This window comes from Artibeus jamaicensis, unplaced genomic scaffold (assembly GCF_021234435.1).
Source record: "Artibeus jamaicensis isolate MK-2021 breed Jamaican fruit bat unplaced genomic scaffold, CSHL_Jam_final contig_233, whole genome shotgun sequence".
Classification (NCBI taxonomy): Eukaryota; Metazoa; Chordata; class Mammalia; order Chiroptera; family Phyllostomidae; genus Artibeus; species Artibeus jamaicensis.
The window spans coordinates 17,341,445-17,356,870 of record NW_026521486.1 but is presented as its reverse complement, the minus strand read 5'-3'; the positions used below and the strand labels follow the sequence as shown (position 1 = coordinate 17,356,870).

General features: G+C 48.0%; 1 protein-coding gene across 7 annotated transcripts in view; it reads right to left on the bottom strand.

The window, feature by feature from the left end:
* Positions 1 to 15,426, bottom strand: part of ANKS1B (ankyrin repeat and sterile alpha motif domain containing 1B) — an 830,526-nt gene that overhangs the window by 21,444 nt on the left and 793,656 nt on the right. For all 7 annotated transcript variants that reach the window (XM_037160668.2, XM_037160669.2, XM_037160670.2 and 4 more), the window contains 2 exons: positions 7,448 to 7,459; positions 6,471 to 6,557 (listed from right to left, as the gene is read on the bottom strand). In XM_037160668.2, coding sequence (XP_037016563.1) covers positions 6,471 to 6,557; positions 7,448 to 7,459 — 99 coding nt within the window. The remainder of the gene's footprint in view (positions 1 to 6,470; positions 6,558 to 7,447; positions 7,460 to 15,426) is intronic.

The window sequence follows — 15,426 nt, the reverse complement described above, 5'->3', positions numbered from 1 at the left end:
AGTGGGCAGCAGGCAGGTGGAAGCATCAGAGGCTGTCTCTTGGAGACTCCGTGGAGGCAAAGGTGCCGGGCAGGGATGAAGGCAACAGCAGCCTGCACTATCCAGGCCCTGGATCCTCGCTTGAGGTGGGTCCCGGTGACACTTTACTAGCTGTACCCACTGTGCACAACTAAGAGCAGTGCCAGGGTGTCATCAACACACAGGTTGGGGACTTGGACCACAGAGCATGGAAGTGCCTCACGCAAGGCACATGGTGGTGTAGGGACTGAAATTTGGGGTTGCCTGGCTGGGAGTCTGGGCTCATAACCACAATGTCCCTCCGCCCCACACAGCTCGCACTCCATTTCTTTCTCGGTGGCATGTCCTTACGCCCTTTCTCTCCCGGACCGCCTCATCCCAACCTGCCTCTGAGAATAACTGATGGAAGGTGAGGGAGGAAACGTTTAAGTACCATTACTGTGAAGCACAAAATGACCAAGGAGCATCACTGGCTGCAAACCCCTGCTAGAAACTTCTTTTGATACAGAAATGGATATAAAAAGCAAAACATTTCACATAATTGTGTGATAATTTTTAAAATAATAACCCACTTATGTTTTTGCAGCTGGTACCCTCAACATGTTAGTTACCCTAATTACTGTTAACTGAACGGTTTTAAATAACCTGTCGGTAATACAATGTTCCAGGTACACCCATCAACGCCTGAAAAGGCGTCAGAACGCCCTTCCCTGCCAGCGCCCCCTCCCCCGCAACAGCTTCATGGCCCTCACTCTGCTGAGCAGAATGGCTGGGAAGCACTTAGAGAATTAACATGTCAAAGAAAATGAAATGAGGACACTCTTCACCGGGGCCTGTCCAGCGACACTACAGGCAGCACTCTGTCGAAAATAACTCCAATGCAAACTGGAATCCCGCAAACAAGCAACACTCTGCTGCAAGATGTGGTTTCGAACAGAAGGTCACGATCCTCTTCTGGCGTGCGGAGAGCATTTCTTCAAGGCGAGTTCTAAATTAGGCAGGAGTGAGGCTAGTAAGACCTACGAAGCCTTCACAGGTACAAGGAAAGAGGCGCTGAGAGCCCCCCCATGGTGTTCCCTGGGGGCTGTGAATGGCTCGGGAAGACTCTGCGGGTTTGGGTCCCCCCTACCCCTTCTCCGCTGTTGCTGGAAACAGCGCATTGGCCCCAGCTGTTAACTCCACTGGAATTTCGTGTTCTTCAGCAATTTCAGCAGCAGGTGGGTGAACTCCTTTGGGAAAGCGTTGCAGTGAAAAATGCCTTGTGGCTTTCATGGAGCCCAGTTCCCCAAATCTTCCCAAATCATAAGACGCCATGCTTGATGATTTTCAACGGGTGTGACGGCATCGTGGCCCTGGGCAAAGGGTGAAGTAGATAAAGCGTGTCTTCGGAGATCTGTATTAGGGACCGCAGGGCTGTGTCCTCCCCAGCTCACGCCTGGGAAGCTTAAGCCCCCTTGTGATGGTGTTTGGAGTGAGGTCTTTGGGAGGCGACTGGGTGACGAGGGTAGAGCCCTCTCGAATGGGGTGCGCACCCGTGTGCTGAGCCAGCTCGCTTTCTCTGCCCTGTGAGGACAAGGCAGGAAGACAGCCATCTGTCTGAGCCGGGCAATGGGTTCCCCTCACACCGAATCTGCTGGCCGCTGGGCCTTGGACTTCCCAGCTTCCAGACTATGGGGAATAAGTATTTATTGTTTAGCAACCCCATCTAAGACATTCCTCACGTCTTCTTGATCTCCCCCTGATTTTCTGGACCCCACCCCCCACTTCTCTATTTACTAGGGGCCCAGGGATGTCTTTTAACTGCTCATCCAGCCTCCTCTCCTCTGCGCTGCTCCATGTTCTGAAATTAGCCTCATCTCCCACTTTTGAAACTTTTATTTTCTTTCTTCCCACAGTCTAAATTGCGGGAAAGGTGGGCTGGTAAAAATATTCTGTACCCAATTAAGGGTAACTGATATTTTACCATCCTAACTGGCACTTAAAATATGCTGGTAAGACTCACAGACACAGAGAACAGACTGATGATCGCCAGAGGGGAGGGAACTTGGGGGCCTGGGTGAAAAAGGTGAAGGGACTGAGAAATACAAGTTGGTAGTTATAAAATAGCCATGGGAATGTCAGTACAGCGTAGGGAATACAGTCGATAATACTGTAATAACTGCGGATGGTGCCAGGTGGGTACTGGAAATACCAGGGTGGGGGGAGCACTTTGTAAAGTGTGTGACTGTCTAGCCAGCATGCTGTGCACCTGAAACTAACACAAAATAACATTGAATATAGGAACTGTAAGTGGAAAACATGTTAAATGAATGTACACCAATGGCTTGTGCAGGGAGGTGTTTTTGGGTAGAACCTGATGCACCTGCAGTGCTAGAATACGGTGAGGGTTTAGGATCTCACTCCTGACATGCTGCTGTCACGCTGACGTCATCACGGGGACAGGGGACACACCTGGTTCAGAGTGAACCCGTTACGCTGCTCAGCCTCCATATCTAACCCAGTTCTAAGGAGTCTAGAGCTTTTCAAGCTCAAGGGAAGGGCTGGCCTTGCCACTTCTTTAGGATAGAAACTTGGGCAGCATCTTTCAACAAGAAGAGGTGGCTTTTCCATCTGTTGCGTTTTATTACATTGAGAAACAGCTAAAGGGATGTCTGGTTGGCAGGCGTAGAGTAGAATTTTTGGTTCTGAGGAGGAACGATGGAGGATTTTTGGTTGTGGTAAAGAAATAATGGAGCCCAGAAACTGGCCTCTCCCCACTTTCCTTGTTCTGGACTCCGACAGGTAGGGTCCCGGTGGAGGAAGAACCCCAGGCCGACTCCCGACAACCACAGAGTGGGTGACGCTCCTCACAAGCACGCAGGCTTACAGGGCTCTTTACTTGACTCCAAAAAACAATAGCCACTAGTTTTGGCAAATCTTCCAAATTGTTTGTCTAAAAATCAGCATGAGCCAGCCCTGTTTGAGGTTGGTATTCAAAACAAGCAAGCAAACAAAAATCAAGCCCTGGTACCACGTGGTTCCTAACTTAGCAGGGTGGGAAGACGGAGGAGGGGGCCGAGCAGGGAGGCTAAAGGCAGCCCACCTGCACCCCAGGCTTGGACGTGGGCACGTGCCACCTCTGGAAGACCCTGCTGAGCTGAAGACGGGTCTGCACCTAAACGGTCCCGGTCCTCTGGGCCGAATGTCGTGCTGAGCTGGCTGTGAGCGGCGCGTGTGGAAGCTGCTGTGCTCCCTCTACCACATTTTTGTGCTACGTCAATGCCAGGCTCCATTTCTAATTCAAGATCATTTCCCGCTTCTTCCTCCTTGAATCGGGGTTAGTGATTCATTTCCTGAGTTACTAGGCAATACATCTGAGTTTGCAACTAGGCACCTAACCCTTTCCCTTGAACTTGGCCAAAGCCACTTATTTATTAGAGTAAAGGGAAGCAATGCTTTGTGTTAGACCTTCACATAGTCTAATGGGGGGGGTGAGAGGAATGGAAGAGAAGTCGACACAATTATCCCTTACACCTCAAACTAGTTGGTGGAAGGCATCTGTGGAGAAACAGAGCAAGTGTTAGGTTAGGGGATGGGAAAGTCAAGTGTTAGTCCTTCTCCAAGGCCAACTTAGCAAGGGGTCTGCAACCTTGGGGACTCCACCTGTCCAGGGCAGGTTGAACAACCCTCTCTATTGTGCCAGAGCAGGGTTAAAGGGAAGGCCCTCTTTGAAGAAAACACAATGAAAATATGAACGGGAATGTGCAGGTGTGACTTCGGTTGTGTCTTATGACAGTCCTAGTGGCCACTAGTAACTAAAGTGGCAAAGTCTTCCAAACGGTCTACATGTCCCCCATCCTTCACTTCAAATCAGAGTGGCCACCAAGACAACGCTTCCCAGGGGAGAAATCTCTGGTACAGACCAACGGCAGGACTCTGGGGTTTGTCCATCTGCTCCTTTCCCGCTGAGGGCATTAGAGGCCGGTCTTTGCTACAGAAGAAAGTGACAAACATGCCACTGCAGACGCTGCTACAGTCCAGGTGTCGGAGCACCACTCCCTCCACGCCACAACTTGAGGGGCCGCAACCCTTCAGCCATGGGTCCTCCACCCCTTCTGCAGCCTGGTTGGTGGCAGCATTTCTCAGCCTCCTACAGTCAAACCCCGCGGGGTAGCTTTGCACCATTTAAAAATATATATATAATCTCTCTACTTTGGCTTCTCACACAGCAGCCACCAGCCTGGTTCCCTGAGTCACTGCTCGCTTACTGTCCACTGTCAGATTGGGGCCCATGAGCTACACTGCCAGACACTGGGAGGGGGACCCTGGATCGCCATCAGTTGAGGTCAATGTCTCCACATTAGTGCAAAATCCAGGCACATGTCATATGGTCATGAAGAGGTTGGTTACACTCGTCATCACCATCATATGCACTTTGCCTTTGCTCTAGATTTCAAATTATGCAGAGGGCTGCCTTAGGGACTTAAAAGATATGCTGGCCTTCTTTATTTAGTGTCTTTATTCACACAAAATTGTCTTTTTCATATCTTCTGATGCTTCTACTTCCAAAGAGCAGTCATCTGTGGGCAGAGATCTACCAATTATTGGCGACTGAAGAAGGAGTGTCTCCTCAAGGTATAAAGATCTAGTTGTACAACCCTTGATGTGTCCATAAGCAGAATGCAACAGAACTGACAAAGCTCTCTCTCATTCCTCTGATCACGGAGAGTGGAACACAGAGGATGCTATTAATACACATACATGCGGTAATACCAACCACTCCCTGGAATGACAGCCTGAAGACCCTCAGAACTTTGCAGGGCAAATACTGCTTGTTTAGAAACTGTTAGAACCCGAGCTTGCTAAGGTGGCTCATCTAGGAGAATGTCAAAGTCATACACTGAAATACATCGCTCTTCATGGTTTTCAAATGCAAATAAGGTGGAGACAGTTGCCTCAGGTTAGGAACCTCCCCACGCCCAATGCCAAAGCCTTTCTTGAAATTTAGATACAGCAATAGCCATGGTATCTTCAATGAGCATTCTAGAGTTTTGGAACTTTTTAAACCAAATGACTATAATTTAAGGATAATGTAAATTTATGCATGAGCAAAAATGCTTCCAAGAAATAAAAAAGCATGCAGTCCCTGGGTTTTTTCTGATTAAGTCTCCAAAACTGTGACCTGACAGCCACAGCCGGCACCAGCACGTTGCAGAGTCAAAGCCAGTGTCCCATGTGCTTTGGGTATCATCAGCCAGCACGGCCACGCCAGGGTGTAAGCTTTCTGCTTGGCTTTCTGAACTGTTTCTAAGACTGGGAGGTTGTTTACCTAAGTAGATTGGGAAGCTTTGGCATACCTGACTGCTGATGTGGCAATCTTCTTCATTACCAAAAAAATCAAGAAAACCTTGAATTGGTTGATTCAGATGCTCGGGTTTATTATAGACACCCAGGCATCATTGCCCATTGGACTTCCCCACCCCTGCCCCCAGCCCCCAACCCCGTATCTGAATCTAGCTGCTCCGGTCCCGAGTTCCCATTGTTCAAGTTCATCTGTTTCATGACTATCTGCACCCTTTCTCCCAAATGGAGTGGGTCCAGGGGGAGGTGTGGGTGGGGAGTCCAGAAAATACATGGTATTGCCAGTGGGCATCACCTCCTTTCCCCTCTTTCTATACTGTACCAGCTGGAAGGTGTAACAATAAAACACATGGATGTTGGGGCATTTTCTCAGGAGAAGCCAGTCAGCTGTGGGTTTATGGAGAGTGAGAGTGCACCCCCAAGCTTTCTGGTGCTCTGTCATCTTTGCCAAGAAAGGAACCCTGGGACACGTTTTATGTAAAATGCAACGCAGCTGACCACCCTTGACCTTAGGGTCCCCCCACTCTTCCCACTGTGAGGACAACATCCCAGCAGAGTCTCAGCACGGCCTGGGCTTCTTTTCTGACTATGTCTCTTAAGAAAACAATACAGTTGAAATTCTCTTTTCCACTCAGTAACTGAGAATTAAACGCAATTATAAAATATCAAAGGCAGAGGATGTGTTCCTTGTGGGAGGTATTCACTGCACGTATCGGAAGAAAGGACATGTGCATCTCTGGAGAAAGGGACAGACGACTGTTCTGGCGCTCCACCTGGTGACGTTTCCTCGCAGGGAGGAATGAGGACACGGCTGCATTTTTATCCTTCATACAACTTTTCCCTGTCCTAATGTCCTCTAGGTCCAAAGGGACATGCCAGACAGTAGGTGGCCACAGTCTACTAGAGAAGACACCACGGAAAAGTGAAAGCAGAGTACGTATAGGAACCCAGATCAACCCCCAAACGAAGCGCGTCCTGCATACACTGTGTGCGTCTACAGTTGTGTTTAGGGAGCTTGGGGGCGGGGCGTCATTAAAACGGGGCGCGTAGGGCATGATGGGAAACGAAGGATGTCAGAGTCTAGACGTAGGGGTCTAAGGTGCGGCACCCACCTTATTTGTTGCGTCAATAAACTTGACTCCTTTATATGAGACTGAAAGGATAATAGTAGGGACCTTCTTCATTTGCTCTGTAGACTTCTGAAATTAAAATTAGAAAGCTGTCAGAGCAGTTTGTGTTGCATGGCAACTAAAGTACATAATTTTTCTCTCTTGAAAGAGAAAAATGATCTCAACAACAACCCCCCCCCCCCCCCCCCCCCCCCGCCAAACACACTTTAAGTGAGTGCCTACCTTCCCCTGGGCTTAGCTATGGTTTGGGCTCGTAAAGAGTCTGTCTTGCACTTCAGGATCTACAAGGAGCTCTTCCTGCTGCTTTGCGAGGGTGCAGGAATACCCCTTTTCCCCGTCTCCAAAGGGAGAACGAGCCGCTCTATCTCCTACTGCAATTTCAAGCGACGATTCTTTTGACTCGAGTTAAACCATGTTGGATTGACTCCAAGGGTGAGTTTAGCATTAACAAAACATACGCGACCACTCTTTCATTCCTAGTCGCTCGCTTTCGTCCAGGGGCACGGGATGTCTACATACATACTTAAAAGGGGGATTTGAACTACATCGCTGTCAATTTTTCTTGAACCTGGCCAAATCCATGAAAGCCGATAGTCTATTTACAGCAGAATCACTGTGACCATGTGGGATATAACACGGACCATAACAATTAAGCTCTGTGGGCGCAGCCTGAGTTCTGAGCCACAGCAAAAGCAGCCAGTCCAGGTAACTCGCTTCACCGTTGCGCACTGCTCTGCTCTCTTAGGCTAAGTTCTCATTACAGATGCGCAGACAGGCTCGCTGTGCTTGGAGCTGGCAGCTTCTCCAGCTCTGTGCATCTGCACAGAGTGTCCCATGCTTTAGCGTGTGCCTGTTTGGGTCAGTTTTTCCACACACCCGGGCCACCAGCCGTCAGATGGCTTCACTCCCCGCTACGGATAATCCCCTGATAACCACATTAAACCTCCAGGAGAACCTACCTGACAGTTAGCCTGATGGGTGTTCCAGACGAGACAGGTGAGAACATAACAGGAAAGAAAACACATAAAAAGGTGAGTGGAAACCATTTCAATAATTCACTGACATCATACATTGATTAAAAAGTAAACTGAACAGGCTTCACAGCTCTGTGGGGAATGGTTGCTGGAGCTGAGCAAGGCGGCGGGCTTCTGCAGACCCCTCCCACCCCCCCACACTGTTCTCTTTCTCATCGTTCTGTTCACTGCTTCTCACACTCTGATGACTGACACGCAAGAACCTTCTACTTGGAGCATCCCTCAACCAGCTGTCTTGTATTAAGGGACTTGGGAGAAAATAGGAACTTAAAAAATTTCTTCATTTATGCATATCACCCAATTTCCCATTTTTAAATTCTGACATGTGGCCCGAACCAAAGAAGGCTCTCAGTCGGATAGTGTGAACAGGCAGCCACTGAACTCAATAATGAGGACTTTATTGCCTCTTTGACACGAGCCACCGAGAGGTGTTTCACATGGTCCTGATCATTTTGACATCTTTTTGATAGTTGCTATACCCTTATCAAAGATAAAGGATTACTACTTAATATTTATTAGGTGTTTCATGCAGGATTGAAAAAAAAGCAGCCCCTTTGAAGGGCTTTTTAACTAGTTTTAAAACTACCCAAACTCACCAATTTTCTTAAAAGAGATATTATGAAATTGGAATGTAAGGTTAGATATTTTTATCTTTTTAATGCTTTATCCAACCCACTCGTAAGAATGTGCAAGATAAGTCAATGGCAAGGCTAGAAGAAATGGGCTGAATTCTGCAGAGAGAGGGGTCTGTGGCCGGCACAGGCAGGAAGGCTCTGTGGATGGAACACGTGTCCTGAGGACTCCTTTGCCGAGAGTAACGATGAAGGCAGCAGAACACCTGGCTCATCTCCTGCCATGAATGTGCCTTCCTGAGCAGACCTACTAGTAGGTGACATGAAACAACGTATAGCTAATGTAAGGTTAAAGTACCAATGTTTATTTAGTGATTCGCCCCCAAATTAAACATCGAAAAAAGAAAAGCCCACTCAGGCAGCTCACTGAGCTTCGTGTTGGAGAAACTCGGGGGGTACCCCAGGGGACATGACACAGACCTCAGACTGCGTGCAAGCTGCCGTCTGCTGCTCGGGAAGGATTCTGAGCCTGTGCCTGGCCTGGGTGGGAAAGAGGATGAGGAGGAGCAGCACAGTCCTGGCTGGGGCTGATGCAATGAACAGCTATAATACAAATATTGACAATGTGACAGAGATATGAACAGAGTGTCTCCAGAGCCACTGGCTTTTAAAAAAATTGCATAAGAATTTTCCAGGTGGCAAAAGAGGACCAAAGAGGCTGTTGTAGCGGCAGAATCAGCATGCACACACACATACACCTGGAAATAAGAAAGACTGTGGAGGGTGTGGGGGACTGGTGGGAGATGAGGCTGGTGCAGTGGGTTTGGAAAGCCGCGACTTGCTTTGCTAAGCTAGGGGTCACTGGCAGCTTTTGCGTAGGGAGGGATACAGTCAAACCTGTGTTGTGGAGAAAGAGCTCTGGCGGTTGGATGGTAAGGAACCACAAGAAGCTGAGTGCAGGGAAGGTGGGAAGCTGTGGTGCAGGCTTAGACGAGAGACCCTAAGCCCCCGGGGTGGAAGTAGAGGCGCTGCAGATGGAATAGGGAGCCATGGTTCCAATGGGGAAGATCAGGAGGATCTGCTACACGATCCACCACTGAAGATGAGTGAGCAGAAGGACGTCACAGGTAGAGAGAGTATCCACTGAGATAAGGAATACGGGAGGGAGCATGCTTTTGCACAAAATCCTTTTGAATGTGCTCGGTTGGATGAGGAGGTAGAGATGTCCAGTGGGAAACTGGAAACAAGAATTAGATCTGGAAGTCCACCCACATAGACGGGGTGGCTGAGGAGATGGGAGCAGAGGAAGGGGCTCAAGGAGTGAATGAAAGGAGGTCGGAGAACCACCCCTCGGGGAAAAGGTGACTGCGTCAGGGCTGGGGCGGGAAGAAGAGTCAATGAAGGAACCTGAGACACAGGTGGAAGAAGGCTGAGAGCTGGATGTGAAGAAGATTCCTTAGAAGGTGGGAACAGTGCCCGTTGCCCTGAGGACTAAAACAGCCAACAAATCTGTGCCCAGCTCAGTGGCTGGCACAGGGAGGAGTTGCAACTTTCATTAGATTGCACACCATAGGCTCAGCCAAGCTGGGCACAGAAGAAAAGTGGAGGGTGGTCGTGTCTTTTTCTTTTGAGGTGCCAAGAACCCCCGCTCCCTTCACTGGAGGCGGCGGCGGGCACCAATGACGCAGGCCGTGCACGGGCGTCTGTGAATGGCAGTGGGGGGTGGCCTTGCATGCCTGTCCAACACCTGCTCGGACCCCACCGCTTGAGTTAGGGAGCGCGCACTGCCAGGCAACTGGTTGCTAGGACCTCCCTGCAGCTCTGCTGCAGAGCCCGGACTCCCACATGTGAGGTTAAAACTCAGGCCTGATTTATCTGCAGAACCTGAATTCTCCTCATCAGGCCCCTGTTCTCAGAGGCTCTGGGCAAACCCAGTGTTGTGGAGCCTTTTGTTTCCGGCTGCTTTCCCTCCCCCATCGTCTGTGCATTTTGAAGGTTTCCCAGAGCCCTGGAACTCTCTGTCTTCAGTGACAACTTTACAGCACAGTCTCGTCTGTCATAAGGACCTCTGGGTACCTAGGCAGCTCGTGGGTGACGCCCCCAATTCACCTAACCTCTAGCAGGGGTGTCCAGCCTTTTGGCATCTCTGAACCACACTGAAGAGTTGTCTTGGGCCACACATTAAATACATTGTGACACATTCACAGAAAAAAATCTCATACTGTTTTAAGTCAATTTATGGTTTTCCTTTGGGCCGCATTCCCAGCCATCCTGGGCCACAGCAGCCTGGCTCCCGCCGAGAGAGTCAGAGTACTGTTCAGCCACCTTGTTCACAGTTTCCCAAATCAAGGTCCATCCTTTTGCTTTTCCAAGAGAAACATTTAGTTTATAGAACTAATGTTACATTTTTTTATCTTTATCCACCCAAACCCTACTTCCCGGCCTTTCCCTGTGGCCGTCACCACCCTGTTGTCTGTGTCCGTGGGTCATGCCTATGTGTCCTTTGGCTAATCCCTTCACCTTCTTTCATCCAGGTAGTGTTCATTTCTGAAACCTAAAATAAACGCAACTTCTGAAGCTCAAATCTGGAGACAGCCTTACGTTTACCACTTGGGGTTATGTTGTCTGGAAGCGTTCATTGCTCAGAACAGGGATCAGAATTTCCCATCTGGAGCTAGACACCCAGACTATTGCTCTTAACAGGTAAAGTGATTAAACCCTTTTAGAGCATTTTTTTAAAGAGATATTTTTGGATTTAGCAAGGATAGAAATCACCATCTTCTTTCTTTTCCTTTTTATTTACTAATCTTAACAGCTTGGAATTTTTGTATCAGGTCAGAAATGACCACTGGTGCTTTTATTTTAGCTTCACATGTCCCAAACATTACGAAGAGTTTCTCATCTTCTAATGCAAAGTCCACAGTACAAGGGGATCCTTGTGAGACCGCAGGGACATGCCTCCGGCCACAAGGGTGGTGAAGTACAAACAGGCCGACGGCCCAGAGCACCACGTCATGAGCTGTAGTGCTGGGTTTGATGTTTGCGTTCCTGATTCGAATCGTTTGCGCCCCATAACCAGTAAGGAGAAGGACAAAGCGAGGTGGTCTGTGGGGATCATGTCGCCGTCCCTTCACTCCTTCAATGCCCTGATCATTTCCAGTGTTTTTTGAGCACAGACTGGGCAATAGCTTTCCGGATGGTGTACTGCCATCCAGCTTGGAGTATAATTTTAACCTACGTGTGGCTACCTTGAGAACCCTTTTTAGTTAGATATTCAGTGCTGAGTCGTTACAGTTAATTTTGCCATGGAACACTTCCCTTAGTTTCAACACTAAATTATTATACTCAGTTTTAGAAATTAAATGAAAACAGGATCAAACAATGACGTTTGGTAGCCCTAGGTGACTTGCAAATGATTAAGAACAATACACAAGACAAGTGCTCCTGCGGTGGTTCCATGCGCAGGAACTGCGTCTGCTCCAGGGGTGATCAGAGACAAAAAGCAGACCACAGGTCAGCCACTAGACATGAACTCTCACCTTTCGGAACTCAGTTGAAAGGTCACTTTCTGGGGAGAGCCTAATAGGATGGCTTACCTCTTGCTCCCCCCATGTGCCCCGTGACCTCTGCCCTGGGTCTCAGGGTTGTCTGTTTCCCTCACTACATGGAAGTTCCTTGAGGATGGCCCACACCTTTCTCAGTTTGTCTCCCCCATAATGACTAGCACATGGTTTTATGTTGGACCCCGTGAAATTGCCACTTTTTTGGGTCAAAAAGGGCTGAATATCGGCAATTTCATAGGGTTCAATCTGACAGCTGCTGACACCTGTGACTGTTGATGGTAATGAGCTTGATGCCAGCACCACCAACAGTGCCAACCTCTTGACACGCACAGAGCTCAGCAAACTTTCCAGGGAACCCAGTGCCCAGAGCCAGGCAGGGAGGCCTTCAAAGAACTCGGTGAACCACAGATGTGAGTGAAGATGCACCGAGAGACTCCTACTGGAGTGGCAAAAACTTCACAGATCGCAGCCTCAAGGTGAGAAGCCTTCATTTCTGCAACAGAAACCCAGCTCAAATTGCAAGGCCTGAGCTGAGGAAAGGCTTCTTGAGAGGGCAGAGTGATTACTAGGGGCAGCTGGAAGTTTCTCCCTCAGCATACTTTAAAAATAGTCTGGACTTTCATCTGTCACTAATGACTTAGGGGTAAGTCTCATTTGGCTGGGAAATAAGGCCAAATGACCTCTCAAGGGCTTTTCTGGTCCTAGGAACTCTGATAAAAAGGCCGGGTGAGCAGAGTCCGTGGAAGACCATGTGACGGGAACAGACCTTGGGCAAGCTGCCATTCAAACTCCTCCTCCGGCATTAGCCACGGCTGCTCTCCCCTCAGGGTAGCTCACACCCTGGCCAAATCTGGAGCAGCACAAAGTGGTGCCCTGCATCTCTGTCCCCCTAGCTGGCTCCCAGGCAGTGTGGTAGGACAATTTGACCCGGGCAGCCTGTCTACACAGCAACCTTACTGGAATGCCCAGAGCACCAAGGCTGTGGTTCTCAAACTTTCCGGGGCATTCGAATCATGAGGAGGGCTTGGTAAATAATAGACTGTAGGGATTCACCCCTGGAGTCTCTGGTTTGGTAAGTGCTGTGAACTGAGTATTGTTGTCTCTCCAAAATTCCTACATTGAATTCTAACACCCGATGTGGTAGCCTTCGGAGGTGGGGCTTTTGGGAGGTGATTATGGCGTGATGGTGCAGCCCTCATGAATGGGATTAGTGTGCTTAGAAGAGACCCCACAGAGCTCCGGTGCTGCTCCTGCCACTTAAGGGCACAGTGAAAAGTCCGCTCTCCGTGAACCTGAAGAGCTCCCACCAGACTGCGAACCTGCCAGTCCCTTGACCTTGGTCTTCCGGGACTCCGGCACTGTGAGAAATGAATTCCTCCCAGTGTGCAGTATTTTTGTTACAGTACCCTGAATGGACTAAGCCTGAGGAAGGGCCTAAGGTTTTCCAATTCCAGTACATTTCCAGATGCTGCCAATCTGGGGACCACACTTTGAGAACTTCTGCCCTAGAAGGGCAGTCAATCAGTTTGATGGAAAGTCACTGTCAGAACCACTCTCTGCTGCTGCGCAGGTAAAGTCAGATGCGCTGCACCCCACATTAATTCAGGGAGAGGGTAACTGGTCAAAACAGATGCATCTCCACTTGACAGGGGATTTCTAAAAATCTTTAGTTAGCATTTAACTACAGCTCTTAGTCTTCTGAGCAATTAGGAATTATTGAATTCTCCCATGATCTCTCAGGGACTATGAAAGTATAAAGCATTCTTCATATAAAATATAGAGTTCAGGTTGTAAAGACAGACTGTAGAGTTACACCTAGAATTGGTGTCAGTCAGATACAGTTGGTAAGCCCAGGGTTCGTGCTGAGGGTGTGCGGTTCATCGTAAAAGCTCCCCTGTTCTCCCTCAGCGGGCAGTGTGCCCGGGATGTTAAGTGTGTGCCCCGAGGGAGGCGACCTGCAAATGTCAACATGTTCCCATGTCCTGCTTCTGGGCGTCTGAACCAGAATGAGGGTTTTGGAAGGTAATTTGGCAATTCTTACCCAGTTTCAGGATGTGGATACCCTTTGACACAGCCATTACACATTTCATGGCTTACTGTAAGGAAGTAATCAGACCAGTTTAAAAGATTTAAGTACAGGGCTATCATCCATAGTACTGGTTATAGTTTGAAAAAATTTGAAATGACCTAATGACTAACAAAAACTGGTTAAATTGAGTTTGGTTCAGTTATAAATTGGACTACTGATCGACTACCACGAATAATATTGAGGGTGAACATTTATCAAAATAAAAATATTTCAAATTATATCGTGTTTAAAAATAGGTTATAAGACAGTATGCACAGAATACTTCCTTTTTTTGTAGAAAAGTGATGCCTACAAATGCATAAATAATTAGTCTGAAGAATAACATACGAAAAAGGTGTTAACAGAGAGGTGTTTACCACTTCTGGGTGATAAATTTACAGTGGCTTTTATTTCTTCTTTCTGTATCTATTTTAAACTTGGGTAGCAATGATCATGTATTGCTTCTGTAATTAGACAATGTAAAGGCTTAAACATTTATTTTTTTAGTTAAAAAAGAGAATTGTACATGTGTGAAAAAGCACACTGACTTTTCAACACATCACTTGTAAGTACAACTAAAAAGTGTGTGTGTGTGTGTGTGTGTGTGTGTGTGTGTGTGTGTGCCTCTGTGTGTGACCATCTTGAATCTGCGAAGGGGTCTGCCGATACCCCCTTCCTGCAGGACACACTGTGGTGCAGTGAGTAGGAGCCCAGGATGGCCCGTCTGGGTTCCTGTCTCTGCGCCACCCTGTCTGAGCTGTGTGGCTACGTATTTACCTCTCGGTCTTAGTTACTTTCATCTGTAAAATGGATACATTAATACAGCATCTACTCTGTAGGGCTGTTGTGCGGGTTACAGAATTCAGTGCTGAGCATGCAGGGAATACTAACAGATTTTAGCTATTATTGTTACTGTGAGAATGAATGCTTTCACGTAGCATTTGAAACCACAGCATCCCACTGGCGAAAGAGAGCAGAAGGAGAATGAAAACGTGAGCATAACTTAACAGTCTCTAGGCTACATGCGAGCATGGCAGTGAAGTAGGAGCGGCTGCAACAACGAACATGCAGCAGAGCAATCTATCTGGACCAGCGACCCCTGACTCAACACATTTAGAAAGAGAGTTTAAGACAGGTGGGAATTAAAGACAGGAGTGGGTGGTATATGGGAGAAGAGCCATTAACAAGAGCAATAAAAACAAAAATAAAAAGTAGGGAGAACTAGGGTATGAAGAGCAAAAAGCACACACGACCGAGTCAGAAATGTGGTTGTTGCTTTGTGTGCAACGCTATTGTAACACATGCCCATTTTAACCCCCAAGACACACAGTTACGGGCCTAGACCTGTATCAGTCTGGGTTGTGTAGCGCTGGGGAGAGTGACGACCCGATATTCGATTGCCCCTTGATGCTTGGGCAACGAAACTTAAAAATGCATGTTGTTTATGGGTTCTTCCCCGCCTGCTTCCTAAGTAGTCCCTAAAATTATGTCTGAAAGTGACAGTTCCTCATAGAAGGGATTTGAGAGATCTGCATAAGCACAGAACTAAACATGATTTTCATTTGAGTCTCTTCTCAGAGGGAAAAGAGGCATCTTAATTTAACATTTCCATCTGATTCTAAAATCTAACTTCTTTCAAGCTTTCCAATCCATTCTCCACCATTAATTTGTTTCCTTATAAGCATAGAAAGAAGGGTCTTC